General features: G+C 48.0%; 1 protein-coding gene and 1 long non-coding RNA gene across 2 annotated transcripts in view; both read right to left on the bottom strand.

The window, feature by feature from the left end:
• Window positions 1-22,284, bottom strand: part of LOC309394300 — a 205,996-nt gene that overhangs the window by 138,535 nt on the left and 45,177 nt on the right. The gene's annotated exons all lie outside the window — the stretch shown is intronic.
• HDHD5 (haloacid dehalogenase like hydrolase domain containing 5) lies at window positions 693-22,030 on the bottom strand. The gene is made up of 8 exons (XM_081957640.1): window positions 21,816-22,030; window positions 18,546-18,752; window positions 14,379-14,491; window positions 12,110-12,203; window positions 10,795-10,828; window positions 10,395-10,569; window positions 7,093-7,281; window positions 693-1,367 (listed from the first exon to the last, which is right to left on the bottom strand). The coding sequence occupies exons 1-8, from the start codon at window positions 21,948-21,950 to the stop codon at window positions 1,010-1,012; spliced, it is 1,305 nt and encodes a 434-aa protein (XP_081813766.1). The 5' UTR covers window positions 21,951-22,030; the 3' UTR covers window positions 693-1,009.

Genomic DNA, 22,284 nt, shown 5'->3' with positions numbered 1-22,284 from the left:
TTTTTGTAAGAAAGGATAGGTCTGTCTGAGCACGCATGTAAGACCTTCAAAAGTGCAATTTGGAGGGCTTCGGCCCCTTATGGCAGTAAAAGATAAATATTTAAGGACTAGTAAAATGAGGTAGTCATGAAGAAAGTCTGAATTAATTACTGTGGTACCTACCTATTATGATCCTCTCATTTATAGAGCATAAAGTAGCATTCTTACTGTGACGAGGTTCCGTAGCTTCCAAGAATTTACGATGCACATTTAATATTAAATTATGTGGAAAAAAGGCAAACCCGAAAAGTGTACATGCAGTCATCAGGTTATGACCGATGGTCAGCAACTGTTCAAACTTGCAATGGCACCAAACCAGGGGGACATATGACAGGTCCTCGGGGTTCTGACCAACAGAGTCCTGCGGTCATGTGATTGAGATTTATAACCTTCCCTGATGGCTTTCCACGAGAAAAAAATCAATGGGGAAGCTGGCAGGAAGTCAGAAGTTGCAATCATGTGAAGTCCTCACTAAACAACCCACGTGCTTCTGACTTTACAACAGCAGCTGGGACCGTATGTTTAGCAATGGAATTCCGGTCTCAATCACTGTTGTAATCCAAGGACTTCCTGTTAGCAGCACTCATGATACTGGATTATAGTATTTAGACCCATCCCAATAATAAAATGGATGAAACAAAGTCACAAAGTGGGATTATTCAATGGCTGATTGTATTTCAGACAAAAAGAAGAGTTTTAAAATCTCACAGATGTGTGCATCCTATGGGATCACCAAGTGATCCGTTCAATTAAGTAGTCCTTATACCTCTGTGGCCAAGTCAACGTTAGCAAAGGAGATTAATTTTAAACTACATGGTTGACAATTTCAGGGTTTGAAAAATGGTTTAGTATAATCCCTACAAAAACAAAAGGAGTTGGAGGATTTTCTTTCATTTTGGCATGAGTTAAAACAAGAAAAAGGTCAGGTTTTCTTGCATCCCCACATCAGATGCTGCTGGCATTAGGTTGGTCAATCTTGTTTCCAATTCTCTTTTTGAAATACAAGTTCCACAGCATCATTCACATCATGAACAACGTAAGAAGCTTCCACCAAGGATGGATCAAAATGGAAGTCACGATGCCCGTGGGATAGAGTCTTCAGGATGTCCTCGGGGTCAGTAGGGATGTCTCCATGAGGATTGTAGACCCCGGTGCAAACTAGGATAGAATGGCAGCTCTTTGCAGAGCTGACCGAGATACCGCAGTCTCTCTGGGTCTCCAGATGTTTCTCCTTCTCTGCTGCCATAGCAGTTACATTGACTTCAGCCTGAGTCTGGAGGTAGCGGTGGTAGAGGTTGGCACCATAAATATCAGCCATTGGATTGTCCCTATATAGAGAGTCAAGATATAAGAACACAGTAGGGTGGGGAGGGGACAAATAGTAGTTAATATATGATTTTGGCCAACCATTAAATCATTCTTCTCCAACATAGTATCCTCCAGTTGTGTTGTGACCCAAACTCCCCAATTCCAAGTTAGCACAGCCAATGACACATTTACAATGGGAAAAACATCATTAGTACACTTGTCTCCACCTGATACACTAACCATGCATTTGTTCTGACGTAGGCTTCCCAAGAGCATGAAGCAAACTCCTTGTCCCGACAAAAAAAACCTTTTATTAATTCACTGTGAATTCTGCTCATTCGCATCTAGCAAAGTCTTTCAAGAGAGGATTTACAGACACAGACCTTAACCAGCTTGGACAGCTAACAGGCCAATAGCTGCAAAACTTGACAAGGAGTCTCGGAGAGTCACAAACCAATTAAGCGAATTAATTGTCTCCTGCAAACTCCACTCCCCTTTATCTCCTGTTTTATTTCATCTGGGAGAATAATAATAATAATATAATAATATTGAATTTATTAGCCGCTCCCTTTCCAGGCAGGACTCGGGGCGGCGTACACTAAAGACATATAAAACATAACACATGTGTACAAACACATAAACATACATATATACGAAGACATACATGTACGGAGGAGGTAATAAATTACAACATTTAGACAATTAAAACCATTTACATACCCCAATAATAAAACCCAATATACAATAAAAATTTAAAATTTAAAAAACAGTCGGGGAAAACGAAAAAATTACGGTTGAGCCAGGCCAGATAGTTGAAAAAGGTGGGTCTTCAACTGTACACGGAAGGAGCGGAGATCGGAAATAATCCTGATGTCACGGGGGAGGTCATTCCACAGGGCTGGGCCCATCACAGAGAAGGCTCTGCTCCTGGGTGTCGCCCCCCGACACTGTTTGGTGGACGGCACCCGGAGAAGTCCCTCTCTGTGTGAGCGAATTGGTCGTAGGGATGTGTGGGGCAGGATGCGATCCTGCATGTAACTAGGTCCTGAGCCATGAAGCGCTTTAAAGATCATAATCAAAACCTTGAAACGCACTCGGAAGACCACAGGAAGCCAGTGCAGCTCGCGCAGGAGAGGTGTTACAGGGGAGTATCTAGTCCTCCCCATAATCACCCGCGCGGCCGCGTTCTGGACCAACTGTAGTCTCCGAGTGCATCTCAAGGGAAGCCCCATGTAGAGAGCATTGCAGTAGTCCAGGCGAGACGTCACTAGCGCATGGGTGACTGTGCGTAGGGCATCCCGGTCGAATAAGGGGCGCAATTGGCGCATCAGGCGGACCTGATGGAACGCCCCCCTTGCCACGGCTGTTACATGGTCATCCATGGACAGCCGGGCATCCAGGAGGACGCCCAAATTGCGCACCTGTTCCATGGGGGCTAGTTGCACGCCCCCAATGGCCAGAGATGGAAGCACCTGGTTGAACCGGGGGGCCGGAAGCCACAGCCACTCCGTCTTGGAAGGGTTGAGTTTTAGTCGGTTGCCATCCATCCAGACCCGTACGGCCTCCAAACACCGGGACATCATTTCGATGGCCTCATTGGGGTGGTTCGGGGTGGAAATGTATAGCTGAGTATCATCAGCATACAGATGATATCCCACCCCAAAACCACGGATGATCTCGCCCAGCGGTTTCATGTATGTGTTGAACAGGAGAGGCGAGAGCACCGATCCCTGTGGCACTCCACATGTGAGTGACCTCCGGGTCGAACTCTGCTCCCCTGCCAACACACGTTGCGTCCGGTCAGAGAGGTAGGAGCCAAACCACCGTAAAACGGTGCCCCTGACTCCCAACCCCTCTAGCCGGTGCAACAAGATACCATGGTCGATGGTATCGAACGCCGCCGAGAGATCTAATAGGACCAGGATAGAGGAACAACCCCTATCTCTGGCCCTCCAGAGATCATCCACCAATGCGACCAAGGCCGTCTCCGTGCTGTGCCCGGGACGGAAGCCGGACTGGCGCGGGTCTAGATAATCATTTTCCTCCAGGTGACGTGGGAACTGCTGTACCACCACACTCTCTACAACCTTCGCTAAAAAAGGAAGGTTTGAGACTGGACGATAATTGACTAGGTCCATTGGGTCCAGGGAAGGCTTCTTGAGCAGGGGCCTCACCACCGCCTCTTTCAAGGCGGCCGGTAGAGACCCCTCACCCAACGAGGCGTTCACTAGGCCCAGGAGCCAGTCGCGCGTAACCTCCCAGGATGCCAGTACAAGCCAGGAGGGACACGGGTCCAATAAACATGTGGTGGGTCGCAGACGTCCACGCAACCTGTCCAAATCCTCGATGGCAACCGAGTCAAACTCCTCCCAAAGCGGTCCCTCAAGACTCGCCACGGGCGTCTCTACTGGACCACTGAAAGGGGCCCATCCCATCCGGATTTGAGCGACTTTGTCCTGTAGATATTTCCCAAACTCCTCTGCTCTGCCCTGTAAAGGGGCTTCCCGCGGTCTCTCAGACAAGAGGGAGCGAGTCACCCGAAACAGGGCGGCAGGGCGGTTATCTGCGGACGCAATAAGAGCGGCGCAATGTTGCCGTTTGGCCGCTCTTAATGCCACAAGGTACGTCCTCAGATAGGCTCGTGCCTGTGCTCGGTCAAATTCGGAACGGGAGGATCTCCAACGACTCTCTAGGCGTCTCTTGTGGCGTTTCATCACCCTTAGCTCCTCGGTGAACCAAGGGGCCAGGGTGGTTCGTCGCCGCAGGAGAGGCCGCAAAGGCACCACCCGGTCTAGGGCCCCGGTAGTCGCACTATTCCATGCGTCTACCAGGTCCTCCACTCGGGGGCGGGTCAAGTCCATAGGAGGTGGCCCAAGCTCCGTCTGGAACCTATCTGGTTCCATTAGGCGCTTGGGGCGGAACCATCTAATACCTTCCGGTTCCGCCTCCCCGCAGCGGGGGGTAGCACCAGGGAAGTCAAGCCGGAGAAGTGAGTGATCTGACCATGACAGGGGAATAATAGTTGGATCCCCTATTCCCAGATCACTCGTCCACTGGCCAGAGACAAAGACAAGGTCCAGTGTGTGGCCTCCCTCGTGAGTAGGGCCCTGAATTAATTGGGTCAGGTCCATGGCTGTCATGGAAGCCATGAACTCCCGAACCCCCTCAGACGCTTCTCCCATCGACGGCAGGTTAAAGTCCCCCATCACTAAAAGTTTGGGGGTCTCAACCGCCACCGATGAGATCAGCTCGAGGAGTTCAGGCAGGGCCGCTGATGTATAGCGAGGAGCCAGGTATACTATCAGCAGGCCCAACTGCCTCCCAGGGCCCCATCTCACGACAAGGGACTCACACCCGGATGTCTGCGGCACCGTGAACTCTCTCGGCTCCAAGTCTTCCCGGATAATCACTGCTACCCCACCGCCCCTTCCCTGGACCCGAGGCTGGTGAAATGCTCGATAACCCGGCGGGCACATTTCCACGAGGGGTAAGCCTCCCTCGTGGCCCAACCAGGTCTCAGTTATTCCTGCGAGGTCCGGCTCCCCCTCCAAAATTAGGTCGTAGATGAGGGGGGCCTTATTGACAACGGACCTCGCATTGCATAACAGCAGTCTCAGGCCTTGGGTCTGTAGATCCTGACCACCTAGTATGCAGGGGTTGGTACAAACGACCGGGTATGACCAAAAACCCCGGTCTCCCAACCGACTACGCGCTCTTGATCTGTCCTCGCACCTGCCCCTCCCCACGACCGTTGGTATCAAAAAGCCCTGCACAGGAATGCTATCTTCCTTCTCCTCCCCCACTCTGCTCCCTCCTCCTTCGACCACACCTAGGTGCCTGGCTCTACCATCCCTCCTGACCTGTTCCCCCCCCCTCCACCCACCCCCCAACCCCAGGGTCCCTACAAATTCTTAAAAAATATTTTACTAAAAAACCCCTTAATTTGCGCTTCCTCCACCTCTCAGGGTTAATAAACCCATCCTCAAGGTGGGCCCTCGAAAGGGCTGGAGGCCAAGCCTGCGAGAAAGGGGATTCCCGCAGCCGCAGTAATTCCGGCTTCGTGTACATAGAAATGGAATCATGGGGTACAGTTGGTTGGTAACAGGTGCTGAAGAAATAGATGTAAAATCATTTGTTTGTCGAGAAGGTTTTCCTGACCCAAGATGAAAGGGTGAGTTAATGGGCTAGTCGCCTAACCGGGTTTCATTCAGGAGGGATTCAAAATGGTGTAGGAACCGGCAAAGCAGATGTTAAAAAGATGTTTAAAAAGCAGATATTTAAAAGATGTTTAAAAAGTTGTTAAAAGCAAGCGACAAAGTCAAAGTCAGAATAGTATCAAGGGTTCAAACCTAGGTTCTAGGTTTGCCATTTAGTTGTGTCTGCTCTGCTCTGAGATACTTTAACCGGCTCACCCCTCCTTTAGCTGCTTCGTTCAGATCTTCCCCCTTCTCCCTTCTCGCCTCTCACACAACGAGGCAGTCCTCCAGGTTTCTGACCAACGCCCCGGCTAGCACACCCACACGCCAACACACCAGCACGCCAACAAACCGACATGTTTGCCATCTTTCTCATCATCTTCCTGTCTATCCAGCCTCTCCGCGCTTCTCGCCTCTCGCCTCCCACACTCGGTTCTCTGTTTGGTGCCAGATGATCCGTTCCACGCTCCATGCTCCACGTCTAACGCTCTCACCAGCCAGACGGGCAACCACAGCCAAACGAGCACCCACTTCGTGTCTCCGTTCTTCTCCGTTCTTCTCTAGCCGCCTGGCGCTCAACTCAGCTCCACACTCCACACTCCACACTCAGCTCCACGCTCCACGCTCCACATCTGGCGCTCTCACTAGCCAGATGGGAAGCCACAACCAAGCAAACAATTCCACAACTCCTTCTCCACTCCATTCCATTCTCCGCCTAAGCGCTGGCAAGAGGTAAACGGCGTTCAGCGTTCAGCGCAATCACGTTTAATTCGCGCTCGGCGTCCTCGGCGTCCTTCGGTGTTTCAGCTTCCCGCTAGCCAGCTGACCGCCCCAAACGCCCTGCCCGACCCCTCCTGGCCAGGGCAGAGTCGGGGGGTGGTCGTCGACAAAGCACGACCCTCAGAGTAGCATTCGGGGTCGGCAGCACCTCTCCCAGATGGAAAACCCCTCCGCAATTTTGCGGAGCTCACACGGCAGCCGCCATCTGCCTCGGAAGCTCCTCCTCCTTTTTCATCGTCCACCTGTGGCCTTACTCCCAAGTCGCCCCCTGTTCTTTAGCTGTTCCCTTCGTCTGGCAACTCTGCGCATGCGCACACAGGGAACAGGCTCCAGCTGTTCATCTGCCTCACTGATGTCTGACTGTGAAAGCAGCTGATAACTGGCTTATGGCTCTGGCCCCCTCTCTGCCTCCGACACAGAGCCCTCATTAGAGCCTTCCCCAGACCCCAGGACTGGCCCATGTTCCTCCCCAACCTCCCCACTGTCTGTATCTGCTGCCAGCTCTGCTGGCCGCTGGCCGGCCACAACAGCACTTTACTGCTTATAAATAGATACTCCATTCAAGATCAGCAACAGGAACAGAGACTAGATTCTCACACTGACAAGTTGTGCATTGTGCTTAGCCACAAACCAGGGCTTACACACAATGGCTGGATGCATATAATTTTCTCAACCCAAACCAACAGTGAGCAACACAATACTTCTCGCCGGTCTTTGCACTGTGTCAAAAACCTTCCTCTTCCCAAGCTAAAATAGGAGGACTGCTTACCCAATAGCATAGAGTTGGCGAAGAGGGGATGACCAGCCACAACTCTCCATCTGCTGTTTGAGCACGTGTTCAGCATAGCGGTAAGTAACAGTGCTGGGCTTGCCTAACAGGGCCTCGTACTTCAGTTCTTTCCCTGTCATTTTCTTGTAGATGTTCTCCAAGCAGACAAGAAAGGTGCCATGGCCAAACCTTGACAATGGAAAAGACAGTGAGAAAGGAAGTGAACGTAGATGCTGACTGATTGAAGTACACCAGTTTGCCTTATATGTATTCTGGATTAAATATACCATATTTCAATGTCGAAGCACTTGCCCCAGCAACTGGAGTGGAGGCAGGATCAGGCCTAATTACCATAATTTTCAGAGTATAAGACGCACCGGAGTATAAGACACACTAAGATTTTGAAGAGGCAAATTAAAAAAAGTTTTTGCACTCTCCAGAGCTCCCAAAAACAGGTAGTTTTTCATGAAAATGGGCCCGTTTTTTATCAAAAAAGAGCATGGATGGCCTTTAGGAGGCTTAAAGAGTGCTTCTGGGGGCTGGCGAGGGCAAAAATGAGTGAAAAATGGCCCATTTTTCATTCATTTTTGCCCTCCCTAGCCCCCAGGAGCACTCTAGAAGCCTCCTAAAGGCTATGCATGGCTATTTTTGCAAAGGGGGCAGGGTTTCGGGAGGCAAAAAAATGCTATAAGACGCACCCAGATTTTCATCCTCTTTTTTGAGGGGGAAAAGGTGCGTCTTATACTCTGAAAAATACGGTAATACTTCCATGGAAAATCACCTAAGAATCCCAGAACTATTGGCTAAACTGGGACGAAAAGAACTAAAAAGGGCCAGAGCAAACTTCTTCCATCACACTGCCTAGAACAGGGGTGTCAAACTGAAAGCCTGCGGACCATATCCAGCCCACAGGGTGCTTAGATCTGGCCTGTGGGGCCATCCTGGAAGCAGCAAAGGACTGGCCGGCAGTGCCTCTGCCAGTGAAAGCAGGGCTGAGGGGACTGCGCATGCCTCCCGAGCTCCATTTTCACTGGTAGAGGGCTGCAGGAGGCCGTTGTGACACAAGTGATGTTGAGCTGGTCACACCCAGCCTGGCCAGGCCCACCCGGCCCCCAAGGGTCAAACGTAATCCTGATGCGGCCCTCAATGAAATGGAGTTTGACACCCTTGGCCTAGAAGATGGCTTAGAGATGCTGTTGGCAAGCTCCAGAGTGCTTTTGTTTTGACATACACCAGGATGTTCACCTGTCACTGGTATTTGCTCTTGCAAAATTCAATATTTGCTGCTGCTCCCTTGTTAGTGATTTGCTCTGTTACCATTGGACTACAACAAAAATGTTCTCTCCGAACTCTCCCCTAATAGATAGGAAAAAATTGCCCGGATTTCTCTAGAGCAGTGTTTCTCAAACTTGGCGACTTTAAGTCCTGTGGACTTCAACTCCCAGAATTCCCCAGCCAGCTGGCTGGGGGATTCTGGGAGTTGAAGTCCACAGGACTTAAAGTCGCCAAGTTTGAGAAACACTGCTCTAGAGGAAGGAGAAAGTTTCCAACAATTTGTTAACTCATAAATGCCTGGACATAAAGGCATCATAATGGGGATATTACTCAAAATTCTCAACTCCTGGCTACCACCTTTTGAACCGTTCCTGGTATGTCTATGGGCAAGGCCCACCAAGCAATCTGACTGCACAAGCTGAATGAGATAAAGGAAAGCGATATTTTCAACACTAGAATCCTAAACTATAACTATTATAAACAAACACAACCCTTTAAGTTGAGCCTGCCAGTTCACAGGTGCTAAGAGTATAATACTTTCAGGTCCATAATTATATAGCCCCAGTTAAAAATTAGGCAACCAGGTTCTGCACTAGTTGTAGCTCCTGGGTTGACTTCAAGCAAGCCACGAATTGCAGCAAACAAATAAGAGAAACTAAAAGATCAAAGATCCCAAGAGCCTCAACTCTTAAAGTACATGGTTGCAAGTATTATTTTTAAGCTGTTCCGTTTAGCCGGCTTGGCCCATTCATAGTCTTATCTTACCTCCTGGCAGAAATTTTTAATTGGGTATTTTTTAGGGGTTATTTTTAAAATTGTTTTAATTGCTTTACTTTAGGTACAGTTTTTTACAGCCTCCTCTTTTAAGTATTTAGTATTTAACTATGTTTGTATTTATTTTTATGTATTTATGTGTTTTAATCTGACTGTACACCGCCCCGAGTCCCTTTTGGGAGAGGGGGCGGTATAAAAGTTTGAAATAAAGTAAAGTAAAAGTTAAGCGAGATACTAGAGAATTGATGGCCATCAGTCATATTTCAAGACTGGATATAATAGGAAAAGCCCAGGAAATACTATTATGTTGGTTTCTCTGGTGCTCTCAGCAATCTTCAACACTATTAATCATATAAAATCAGGGGTGGGCTACTGCAGTTTGGACCAGTTCAGGCAAACCGGTAGTTGCAACTTGCAGGTGGCCCCGCTAACCTGCCCTGGCGCTATGCTGTCCTATTTAGCCTTGTTTTTTATGCCGCACGCATGTGTGCAAGTGCACATCCACGAGCGAGCAAAGTGCATGAGCGCAAGGCCGCGCGAATGCGTGGATGGCATCCACAATCACAACCAGTGAACTGGTTGTTAAGGTAAGTGCAGCCCACCCCTGTATAAAATTGCTGATGTTGCACAGCCAATGTGAAATGAAGACATTTCAGTGGTACCACTACTTAGGGCTCAGTGGTGGGTTCTGGATCCCGTTCCAACCGGTACAGTTGGAACAGGCCCGGTGTCGCCCACATGGATGCATCGTACCTGCCTGCGATGCCTCCACAAGCCTCCGCGACGCTCCAGCTGCTCAGCGGAGCATTGTGCAGGTGCCGTACGTGCCATTCGCATGCACGGAAGCACCAAAGGCTTAAAGGACAGGTAAGGAACTCAGGCGGGCGGGTGGACCCTCCGGAGCACCATATTGGAATGGTACCTGGTGCTTCGGGCAGGCTCCGGTACGCACGTACCGGGGTGTACTGCCTGCAACCAACTACTGTTAGGGCTTCCACTATAGAATGGCACTAGCAGGTCTGTTTGACTGAGGTATATTAAAAATAAAGACAAAAAACCCTTCCCGTCCTAAAATAAAACCAAATTACCATTTGTCTAATGGATAACAATCAGCTTCTAGTTCATGCAAGCTAACTGGGAATGGCCTATTCTGCAAGAGATTTATCAAGAATGCTAATGATATTTGGATGTGTGGTAGAAAACGATTAAAAAATGTAATAGAGACATACATCCCCACAGGTTATTTCACTCACCTTGGCATCTTGGCTTCTGCCATCCATAAGAGGTCCATGTTGCAAGCAACGATAGGTATATGTGGATATGGCGCAGAAGCGAACTCTACTCCTGGATTTCCATTGCTCAGGAGTATATCAACAATCAACTGAAGACAAGTTTCCCACCTTACTGGCTCCCCCAACAGAATTATTCCTAAAGTTGGAGAAAGCCAGGCAACTTTTTAAACAAGGCTTGTCTGCGTGGCACATGTTCTAAAATCTTTACAGTGTTATTCATTCGATTATCCACAACGTTTTTTTCTATTTTTCTAGTGCTCTTTTTAGCCTGATCAAGACCATTAAGTCTGACCTATAAGAAGAGCAAACTGTATCCTTAAACTGTATCTCCAAAACTGCAAAGGTGCCCAACAATAGTTACCTTCTATGGCGGGAAAGTCAATGGTTGGAGGAGGCTACAAAAAAAGAAGAAATAAATTTTAAGCAAATGAGTCAAGGTATTGCCAGAGAAAATAATCAAATTTAGAAACAAATTTTATTAAGTCCGTAAAGCAAGAAAGGTCCGGCTGTATCTTATTTCCCTTCCAGTAATTCCATCCCCGACATTTCCTTTTTTTTGAAAAAAAGACTTCCTTTCCAAGAGAAATGACACAGTGAAGATAGCAGAAGACTTACCGTATTTTTTGGAGTATAAGACACACCTTTTTCCCTCAAAAAAGGTGGTGAAAATCTGGGTGTGTCTTATACACTGAATACAGCATTTTTGGGCCCTGAAACTCCGCCTCCTTTGCAAAAATAGCCGTGCCTGGCCTTTAAGAGGCTTCCAGAGTGCTCCTGAGGGCTGGGGAGGGCAAACATGAGGGGAAAACAGACTGTTTTTTGCTCGCTTCCCCCCCGCCCCACAGCAGTCTACAAGCCTCCTAAAGGCTATGCATGCCCTTTTTTTGAAAACAAAAAACAAAACCGGGCCCATTTCCACGAAAAACGGCCCATTTTTGGGAGGTCTGCAGAGTGCAAAAACTTTTTATGCCTTTACAAAATCTTAGTGTGTCTTATACTCCGGTGCGTCTTATACTCCGAAAAATATGGTAGCTTCAAATCAGTGGAGACTTCAATGTTCCAGAACCTTACCCCTGATGTCACTAAGAGCTTTTCTTATAGCATAGATATAAAGGAATGGCATTAATTGGCTTCATGTGGGCTTCATGTGGGCTTCATGTGGGCTTCCTCTAGATTAATTGGCTTCATGTGGGCTTCCTCTAGAATTTATAATATCTATAGGCTATGATCATAGGCTATGAAACGGTATAGGGTTTCCTGCCTAGGCAGGGGGTTGGACTAGAAGACCTCCAAGGTCCCTTCCAACTCTACTATTGTATTGTATTATTGTATTGTATTGTATTGATCAAATCAATCAATTAACTTCTGAGTGAAGTCAACAGGCTGTCCCAATGTGACAGAATACGGACAAGTAGGGGTGCACGTTACCTGCAAAACCTAACTTTGTCTTAAGTTGAGAACGGCACTTTTTAAAGCCAGATAATGTTCTTCTATCAGTACTGCTTCAAATTAGGCATCATAAAATCCTCACGGCAGAATGCATTTGTCCATGTGGCAGTAAGGAAATTGAAACTGCCTTATACATATCATTACGTTGTAAATTTTATAGGGATATAAAGTTTATCTCTATTTCGCCCCTACATCACACTTTTTTCCATGCCCAGGTTAATACTTGCCAGTTCTTTAGGTCGCCGCGTCTGATCAACCATATCCAACAAAGGAAATGCTTTCCTGATGTCTTCAATGGTGAGAATATGCTGAAATCCCAAGCTATTTCAGATGGTCAAGGAATAGCATTCCCCCACCCCCGAAGAAAAATGATCAGAAATACAGGTAATCCTTGACTTACAACCAATTGTTTAACAACATCTTGAAGTTAAGACAGCCTTGGAAAAAGTGCCTTCTTATGACCCATCTTCAAAATTACAACCATTTGCACCATCCATGATTGCAATTCACCATCCATGATTGCAATCAACTCACATTTACAATGGTTGCAGTATCTTGTGGTCAAATGGTTGCAATTTATGGCCTTCCCAGTTGGCTTCTGACAAGCAAAGTCGCTTAGGGAAGCCAGATTTGCTTAACAACCATGTGATTCATATAACAACCGTGATAAGAAACACTCGTACGTTTTAATTCAGTATCCTTGAACTCATTGGTATTGAAATTCTTTTGTTTCAGAGTTAAAATGCATTGAATCAGGGGTGTCAAACTCGATTTCATTGAGGGCCGCATCAGGATTGTGTTTCACCTCGAGGGGGGGGCTTGGTCAGGGTGAACGTGGCCAGCCCAATGTCACTAGTGTTGGGGGCACCTGTGGTGGCCCAAGCGCTTTGCCAAGCACAGAGGCTCCCAAGACAGTTTTTGGCTGCCACAGCCTCCTGCAACCCACAGCCTCCTGCAACCCTCTGCCAGTAAAAATGGAGCATGGGAGGGCTGCCGCTCCTGAGCTCCATTTTCACTGGCAGAGGGTTGCAGGAGGCTGTTGCAGCTGAAAACGGAGCTCAGGAGCCTGTTTTCACTGGCAGAAGCACTTCAGGCCGGTCCTTCGCTGTTTCCAAAGCAGCCCCGCGGACCAGATCTAAGCACAACGTGGGTCAGATGTGGCCCACGGGCCTTGAGTTTGACGCCCCTGCATTAAATGGTAACCAAAGACCCACAACCCAACTTTCTTTACCTCGTATGATTATTCTTGCTGGGTTGCCATTTATTGTAAATTTCAACCGGCAGACTTTTCAGTTGATGCAAATTGTGCACCCTTTTTCAATTTACAAGTGGACCACGTCCTATTTTGAAACCTAACACCCCATTTGGAAGGAGAAATACATGACCATTTCTTTCAGGATTGTTTTGGGATGGATGGGTATTCCAATAATGATTCCCTCATGATTACATAGAAGTGAAGCATAGATTAATCAGTTACCATCGACGATGACTAATTCGGTGAGAATTGTTCCATTATTAGGGGCAGAGGAGATATAATAATCCCCCTTAGATAAGATGCAGTTTTCTGTAAAAGACTCCAACAGTAGGAATGTAAAAAGGAAAGGGAAGATTACCAAAAGCAAAATAGCTAGCTAAAGTTACAGTGGCAAAGAGTGAAAGATCTGAAAGACCAGCTAAGGATCAAGGAGGAAACCTATGTTGTCTCTAAGAGTTGGCAATGATTTGATGGCACATAATCAATCAAACAATCAAGTTATGCAAAACTATGTTCCTCAAACCACCACACTGATATCTTATGTCCACAGAATGGATGAGGCCACAAGAATATTTGGCTTGGGATCACTTATTGAGTGACATGGTCAGGGGTAGGCTTCAAACATTTTAGCAAGGTGTTCTCTGCCCAGTTGCTGGATGCATGTGCCCTGGTCAGCATCCTGCACCGTGATTGGGGTAGGGGGCGTTTTTGCCCTCCCCGAGCCTCCATGCATGCCCTACACTTACCTGCATCCAAAACAGGCCGGGTGGGGTCTCCTGGGAGGGAAGGGGTGGGCGGGGCCAGCCAAGAGTGGGATTTGGGGGTTCTCCAAACTGCACAGAATCTTAGCTAGAGGTTCTCCCGAACCCCTGTGAATCTCCAGCAGCCCGCCCCTGGACATGGTACTTCAGCCCCTTTTTCTCACTATATCCAACATTCCAAAGTAGCACATGGGCTACCATATTGGCCTGTAACCTGTGAGATCTAGGTTTACGTTGCCATTCCTCCACGGAGTGATTTGGGCCTCTCACTGTATCTCCACCAACATACTTCTTTTCCTGTAGAGAACAATAAGGGGAAATTTCCATGTCTGCTATTCTGAACTCTCCAAGGGAAAAACAGGACAGAAACCGAACAAATACATGCAGTTGTACCCATTATATAACAGTGTTTCTCAACATACAACTAAGGAAGTGGGAGGAAAAGGAACAGAAAAAAAGTTCGGAAACCGAAAAGGATACTCCCTGGCATTTTGTTCCACAGGACCTTGTCCACACACAAGCACACACTTGTCATGGAGCTGGTGGAAAAGTTGCAGTGGGCTATGGGAAAGGATCACCCATTCAGGAGATACCTGGGGAAAAAAGACAAAGAACACGATAGCTAACCAATTTTTTTTTTACCAAAGACTGCCATCATAAATAATTTGCCTGGTTAATGCCCAGATTATTTCCACCCCATTCTAAAAAGCCAGGTTTAAAACTGAAAGAATCCTTAGAGCCAACATTTTCACTGAAGGATAGATAACCCACCCAATTATAGAACTGGGCATCTTTATACATTTGTTTCAATAAATGGATACATACATAGGAAAGTTTTTATACGGCTGATATAGTTACTAGCTGCATCTAGACAGGTCTAGATATACATGTTGCGGTGATCTTTTGGTTGACTTTGTATAACACATAGACCATAGAGGTTCCTTTAAAGATCGCTCAGAAACTTATGCTTATCCAAATTCAGGATCATGCAATCTCCCTACTTCATCAACTTTATTGTATGCCAATTTTTTTTCCAGGTCAATGCAAAGTCTTGAACAATTTGGAGACAGATTATCTCAAGGAACTTTTCTTCTTGTAAATAGACCTTTGCATCACCATCATAGGTCTTTCCATATAGGTGTGTTCCTTCTTAGTTACAAGAAAGAAAGTCTTTCTATTCCTGGTAACCCACTTTTCAAATATTCTTCCTCAAAAGCCAAGCTGGCTTTTACAGTTATTTGATTAGGACTAGAATAATTTATTCCTCTTCTTCCAGCAGTCTAGAAGTGGGGCGGTTTTGTGCTGATGTACCTGTTGTTATGTTAGCTCTGATGGCTCTTTTTGTTCTGTAATTTATGGAGGCATTGTAAGGTTTTATTGTCTGTCATGTATGCATGAATCTATATATCTGGCTTTATAATCTCCTTGGAGAACTCTTAGCCCCTTGAAATGAAAAATAATAATAAACAGAAAACACACATAGACTTGATTAACTATATTCCTCCCTTTTTTTTTTCTGGCACATACACAATGTTCCCTCTAATTTTTTTTCGATGTGAGCAGAAAAGTATAGTGTTTGAGCGGCACATTTTCATGCCTGAGCACCCGAATTTTTTTCACAGATGTCACCTAAGACAACAACGAAATCAGTATTATTTGAAACTCAAAGTTATGTTTCTTCAAGGTACCCGCTTAATTCAAAGTGTTATATAATATCAGTATCACTTAACAACGCTCCTGCTTAGCAACCAAAATGTTGGCTCAGAAACTCTGGCATTTGAAGCACGCAACTCTTAAAGCTGTCAAGTTACAAGACCCTTGCACCCCTAACCCTTTAGGGAAAAAAACCCCCAGGGGTCTTCAAACCTGACAGCTTTAAGATTTGTGGACTTCAACTCCCAGAATTTCTCCTCCAGTCCTGTTGGCTCAGGAACTCTGGCATTTGAAGCATGGAAGTCTTAAAGCTGTCAAGTTATAAGACCCTTCCACCCCTAGAAAAAAAATGCAGAGCTCTTCAAACCTGACAGCTTTAACACTTGTGGACTTCAACTCCCAGAATTCCTCCTCCAGTCATGTTGCAGCGACGTCATCTGCGTGGATCTGCTCCATCTCTGCTTTCTTCATTGTGGGCAGGGCTGCTGCTGAAGTTGCCGACGAGTTGCCACCAGAATAACTGCTGCTACCTCCTCCTCCTCCAACAGCACCACCAGATTTGCTCCTGAGCTCAGCGCTGGGTAACCCGTGCCCGCTCCTCCTCCTCCGTGCTTTTGAAGAACCATGAGGCTTTTTTCCCCCCTGCTCCCTCCCCGCCTTCCTACTGTCTCCCGCAGCCTCATGGCTCTTCAAAAGCACGGCGGAGGAGGAGGAGGGGGCAGGCAGGGGTAACCCAGCGCTGAGCTCAGGTGCTCCGAGCAGAGGGGAGGCGCCGCTGCCACGCGCGGAGATGCCTGCTGGAGCTTTGCCGGCTTCATCTCAGCCGCAGCGCCGGGCGGCAAATCCGGCAGTGCTGCCTGTTAGAGGAGGAGGAGGAGGAGGTGACAGCAGTTCTTCCGGTGGCGGTGGGGGCTTTGGGGCTTCACAACTAGCCTCAGTCGCCCCGTGCTCCTCAAAGCAAGTCTGGGGAAGTCCTTTGCAGGCGGCCCGTTCTAGCTGCCTGCAAAGGACCTCCCCAGCTTCCAAAGCCTGTGGCAATAGAAATCACTGTGCGGCAGTTGAAAACTGCTGCACGGTGTTTTCTTGCCACCTGCGCGCTAGCGCAGCCGCGCACCTTAGAGGGAACGTAGCACATACATACCGTACTTTCCCCTCCGCCCCCCCGGGCTTCAAATTCAGCTTAATGGGATTATTTTTCAGAACTGAGCCAATATCAGATCCAGCCCAAAATGAATATTTTATGGAAATATTATGTTAAAATTTCAGCTCAACATCCAAACAGGGCAGACTGCAAACAGCCCAATTTCTGATGAAGATTTTAGTGATGGAAGGAGAAGTACAAATTCACATTACAATCCCAATATGAATCTCTTTATGAATTTGCATAGCTACATTTCACCTGAAAGAACACCCTGACAAAGAACATCGTATTTTCAGTTCTTTTAAATATTAATCTATTCAGAAGTAGGGAAAAAATGTACTTACAGGTAGTCCTCAATTAAGTCCAAAATTTTCACTGAAACCCAATGGTGAGATACAACTGGTAAGCACCGGTATGGGCGTACCGGTGCCTGCTGGGAGCACCAGGTACAGTTTTGGTATGGTGCTCCGGTGGGCCCACCCTCCCACCCGCTCTCCTTACCGCTATTTGAGCCGATTGGGGCATTTGCGCACACGTACCGAACGTATGGTGCCTGCGCGATGCTCGGTCGAGCAGCTGGAGTGTCGCAGACTGTGGATACGCATGAGCAGGCGCATGCACATGGTGGACTCCCGGCCCCTTTGTACCATGTTTCCCCGAAAATACGACAGGGGCTTATTTTCTTTTGCCCCACGAAATATGGCCTTGAGCTTATTATCAGGGAGGGCTTATTGTTTTGGGGCTGCCGGGCAGCTGCTCCCTTGTGAACTGGCTCCCAAAGAGCCGGGCACAGCCTCAGGGGCGAAGCAGCCATGAGGTAACCATGCTCACGAGCAGCCGCCCGGCAAATCCCCTCTCCAGCCGGGCAGAGCACCATTCACTGACCTAAGGGGTATCCCTAAGGTGCCAAGCTATGTGGCGCTCTGCTCGCCCCCCAGCTCCCACGGCTTGGCACATTCGGGATACCCCCTAGGTCAGTGCATGGACCTCAGTGTTGGTATCCTACCTGTATTACTTTTACAAATAACTCAAGGCGGCAAACATATCCAACGTACTTTCCTCCTCCTATTTTCCCCATAATAACAACTCTGTGAAGTGGTTTGGACTGAGCGAGAGAGTGACTGCCCCAAGGTCACCCCAGTAACTTTCCTCCTAAAGCAGGATTAGCTCATGATCTCCAATTTCTATCCTGATACCTTAACCACTAGATCAAACTAATATATGCAGTATTAGTTGTACTAAACCAATTCTATAGTGAGATTCTGTTAATTGAGCCTATGAATTTGGGATCAAGTCCTATCAACTTCAGATACCAATAGCCAATTATAAGGGAATAGAAAACTTGCAGTCCAAAGTAAGTTGATGCAATCAGTTGTCTGTTCTTGCTCTAAGTTTACTAAGTCAGCACTACTATTAATCTTCTCATCATTCCTCTCACCCATCTCCTCCCACTTATGACTGTACGACTATAACTTTGTGCTTGTACCCTTACAGTTTATATTGATTGTTTCCTAATATGATTTGATTGCTTATTTGTACCCTATGACTATCATTAAGTGTTGTATCTTATGAATTTTGACAAATGTATGTTTTCTTTTATGTACACTGAGAGCATCTGCACCAGAGACAAATTCCTTGTGTGTCCAATCACACTTGGCCAATAAACTATTCTATTCTATTCTATTCTATTCTATTCTATTCTATCCTATTCTATGTTTACAATTAGACATTACAATAGGTTTCTTTTTCCTTACATAGATCCTGCACAAGATGTAGAGAATGATCTTCTTAGTACTTCAGAACTCTACTCTTGTAGTCAGCCATTGACTTGACAATATAGATCATCTAGATACCTTAAATCCAAGGGCTTCCGTCAGTTCCTCAGCCTTGCTATCCCGAGAACAATTCCCGGCGTTGGTTACAAATGCAACTGGCACATGGAAGTGGCCCTTCACATTTGTTAGTTTCTGGAATGCCTTCTTCGCAGCGGGAATGACTAACCGGCCCCGTAAAAGCACCCCATCAATATCAAAGAGGAATCCAAACGAAGGAGATGTCGGCTGCAGTGGACAAAATTTCAAAGGGAATTGGGATTAGGTAGAATATTAGTTTTCAGAACAACAGTGAGAAAGAGTTGCCTTAAGAGCTTTATCAAGGCTACGTTTCCAAGAAAAGATAAACAAAGGCAAGTTAAACATTTCCAATCATTTATTGAATTAATACATTTCAACCATTCTCTAATCATACGTCCAAGGAAGCGATCAAGAATGCTGCTTAAAAGTCAACACTAAAAATTCATGCACAGTCAATAAAAGGTTGTGTAGAAAATATCCCTGACTATTAACAGTAGCTTCTCAAGGAACCAATTCATTTCACAAGGTCTCTAAAGAGATGGGCTGTTCTTGATTTTTTTTTTTAAAAAAAAGTCAGGAATGAGATAAATATGCTAAACTCCAGTAAATTATTCCAGAATCCCAGGCTCATTATTGAAACGTTCACACTCACAATTCAGTTTGGGACCTCAAAGTATTATCTATCAGTAGCTAAGAGACTTTGTAAGAAAGTCACTTGGAGATATCTGTGTAGTAACTCCAGAAACCTGTAGAGCAGTGATGGCTAACCTTTTTCTAAAGGTGTGCCAAAACTGTGTGCAAGTGCGCTATCGTGCACACATGCCTCCCCCACCTGCACATGCGACCCCCCCCCCACCTGCACATGTGCAAACACTCCCCCCACCTGCGTATGGACGTGCGACCCCTGCGCTGCGGGGGAAGGGATTTTTGTCTTCTCTAGGCTCCGGAGGCTTTCCTGAAGCCTGGGGAGGGTGAAAACGGCCTCCCACAGCCCTCCAGAAGGCTGAAAACCAGCTGGCCAGCAAATATGGCTCGATGTGCCACCTGTGGCACGCATGCCATAGGTTTGCCATCACGGCTATAGAGTAACTCCAGAAAGGAGTGTGGACATGAGAATACAAATTCTAGTTTTTATTTCTCTTCCTAACACTATTTCTTCAGAGTAGTGTTTCTCAGCTCCTGTCAACAGGGAAAGATACCCTCCTATTCCCCATAACCAGATCACCAAGTGGGGTGATGAGCAGAGAGGGCCACAGGAAGGTCAAGGAACATGGGCTGTTGACTCTTGAAATACAGATCAGGGGGAATATAACTGACACCGTTTTACATGATGATCTTTCAGTAACCTTCAAAGTTGAGAATCACAGCGAAACAAGGAATCCTTGTTCGGGCCACGCTTAAGAGGAGTTGGATGCACTACTAACAATGCAGACTCAATAGGAAACCCACAGTTACCTGGAGGTAACCTTTCCTTTGCACCCGACTTGCCACGAAACAGAATTTTAAGCCAACCCACTTAATACAAGTAGTCCTCGACTTACGACCAACATTGATTCCCACATTTCTATTGCTAGGTTTTGCCCCATTTTTATGACGTTTTTCTCCCCGGGGTTATTAAGTGAATCAATGTGCTTGTTAAATTAGTCAAACGGTTGTTAAGTGTATTTGGCATCCTCAACAACTTTGCGTGTCAGAAGGTTGCACATCACATGACACCGGGACACTGCAACCGTCATAGATATGAGTCCATTGCCAAGCGCCTGAATTTTAATCTCCTGAGCAGGGGGATGCTGTAAGGCAGTGGCCACCCAACTTTTGGGGCACCAGGGACTGGATCCATGGAAAGAGGTTTTGGAGGAAGCATGGTTTTGCACGCCAGCTGCATCCCACAGATGGGGCTTACGCTTGTTGGCATGGATCAGTTGCTGGCCTGCCGTGGATCGTTATCGGTCCATGGACCAGGGTTTGGGGATCCCTGCTGTAAGGGGTTGCAGCAGAGGTAGTATTCAGCAGGTTCTGACCAGTTGTGGAGAACCAGTAGCAGAAATTTTGAGTAGTTCCGGGAACCAGTAAATATCACCTCTAACTGGCCACGCCTCCCCTATTCCCTGCCTCCCCAGTTCCAGCTGATCCGGAGGCAGTGGCGTAGCGTGGGTTGTCAGCACCCGGGGCAAGTAATTTGCGCCCCCTAACCCGAGGGCGGCCCGACTGCAGCTGCCCCTTGGTCGGCATCAGTCAAGTGAGGCTCTCCATGCTGGCCTCCTGCCTTCCTCCTGAGGAGGAGCTTGACAGGGCAGCGGGAAAAGGCTCGACTGAAGGGAAGCAGGTGCCGCAGGGGTGGGAGGCGCACCGGGGGCTTCGGGAAGGCGCCGGCTCCCCGGGGCGCTCCAGGTGGAGCGGGAGGACGCGGTGGCGCTCTCCTTCGGCTCCCGTGGGGGCGGCGCAGCAGGTCTTGCCGGCTCCGCTGGGAGGTAGGCGGTGCGCAGGAGGGGCCTGGGCGGGCCGGGGCCGGGGAGCTTAGTTCGCGGGCCAAGCCGGGCGCGGAAAGAGGCGGCCACAGTCCAGCAAAGGGCGGCGCGGGGCGAGTCAGGGCGCCCCCCCCAGATGTTGCGCCCGGTGCGGCCGGCCCCCCCTGCACCCCCCACGCTACGCCACTGTCCGGAGGAAATGGGGATTTTGCAGTATCCTTCCCCTGGAGTGGGGTGAGAATGGGGATTTTACAGTACCCTTCCCCTGCCACACCCACCAAGCCATGCCACGCCCACCAAGCCATGCCACACACACAGATACGGTAGTAAAAAAAAATTGAATCCCACCACTGGCTTGCAAGTGTGAAAAATGGTGACAGGTCGGTTCCCCCCCCCAGTGATGTAACTTTGAACGGTCACTAAACGAACTGCTGTAAGTCGAGGACTACCTGTCATCGGACCGGCTTCTTTACATCCCCTTTCTAAGTTGGCTGTGTGTGTGAGAGAGAAAGAGAGAGTGCAATGGCGAATCGCGCTCGCAAGCGTTTGGAGGTCACCAAACAACTATTACAACAGCCCGATGTTTCAAAGGGAATCCCCTTTTTACAATCCCGGCCAGGGAATCCTCCCCCCTCCCCGCCCACCGCCAGCTGGGAAGAGAAGCGGCTGGAGGCGAAGCCCAGCAGGCCAAAAGTGGGAAAGTCCTTGCGCCTCTTTGCCCGGCTGGCTCTCCTTGGAAAGGTCACCGGCCAAAAAAAAAAAATACCCTGGAAGGCACAAGCGATCGGGAGGCTCCGCTCACCTGATGGAGCCCGGTCGCAAAGCCGCGGCTGAGGCTGGACAAGTGGCCGGCCCCGGCCCTGCTTTGCTCGGCGCCGGCTCGCAGCGCCCTTCCCAGCGCCGCTCTGCACACTGGGCGCCAGCAGCGCAAAGCCATCCGCTCAGGCGACCGTCCCTGCCCGAGGGGAACCCCGGGGGCGGCCGATCCCGGCCAGATCACATGGATCGCAGGGCGCTGGGAGGAGGAACCAGGGAACTACAGTTCCCAGGTTCCGCTGCTTTTGAAGATGGGGTGGGGTAGTTGGACGAGGAGGGCTCACCCCGTAGCGGCTCTTTTGAAACCCTAGAAAGGGGTTTCGTAGAACTGAGATTGATCCAATCCGATCGCTGCATCTCATATCATCCACCCAGCCTGATCCAAGGGCTGGCGTCTGAATCCCCGGGTTCCAACCCAGGGAATTTTTTTTAAAAATTAACATGTTATTTTATTT

The sequence above is a fragment of the Natrix helvetica genome (genome assembly GCF_964273705.1).
Source record: "Natrix helvetica genome assembly, chromosome: 6".
Taxonomy (NCBI): Eukaryota; Metazoa; Chordata; class Lepidosauria; order Squamata; family Natricidae; genus Natrix; species Natrix helvetica.
The sequence above is the reverse complement of the archived record's forward strand: the minus strand, read 5'-3'. Positions and strand labels throughout refer to the sequence as shown.

Coding starts and splice junctions, on each gene's coding strand:
- HDHD5 (XM_081957640.1), bottom strand. CDS start 21,950: ATGGCTTTGCGCTGCTGGCGCCCAGTGTGCAGAGCGGCGCTGGGAAGG. Junction 18,753..21,815: donor TTGCGACCGGGCTCCATCAG/GTGAGCGGAGCC, acceptor TGTCCACTGCAG/CCGACATCTCCTTCGTTTGG. Junction 1,368..7,092: donor CGCCAACTCTATGCTATTGG/GTAAGCAGTCCT, acceptor CTCTCTATATAG/GGACAATCCAATGGCTGATA.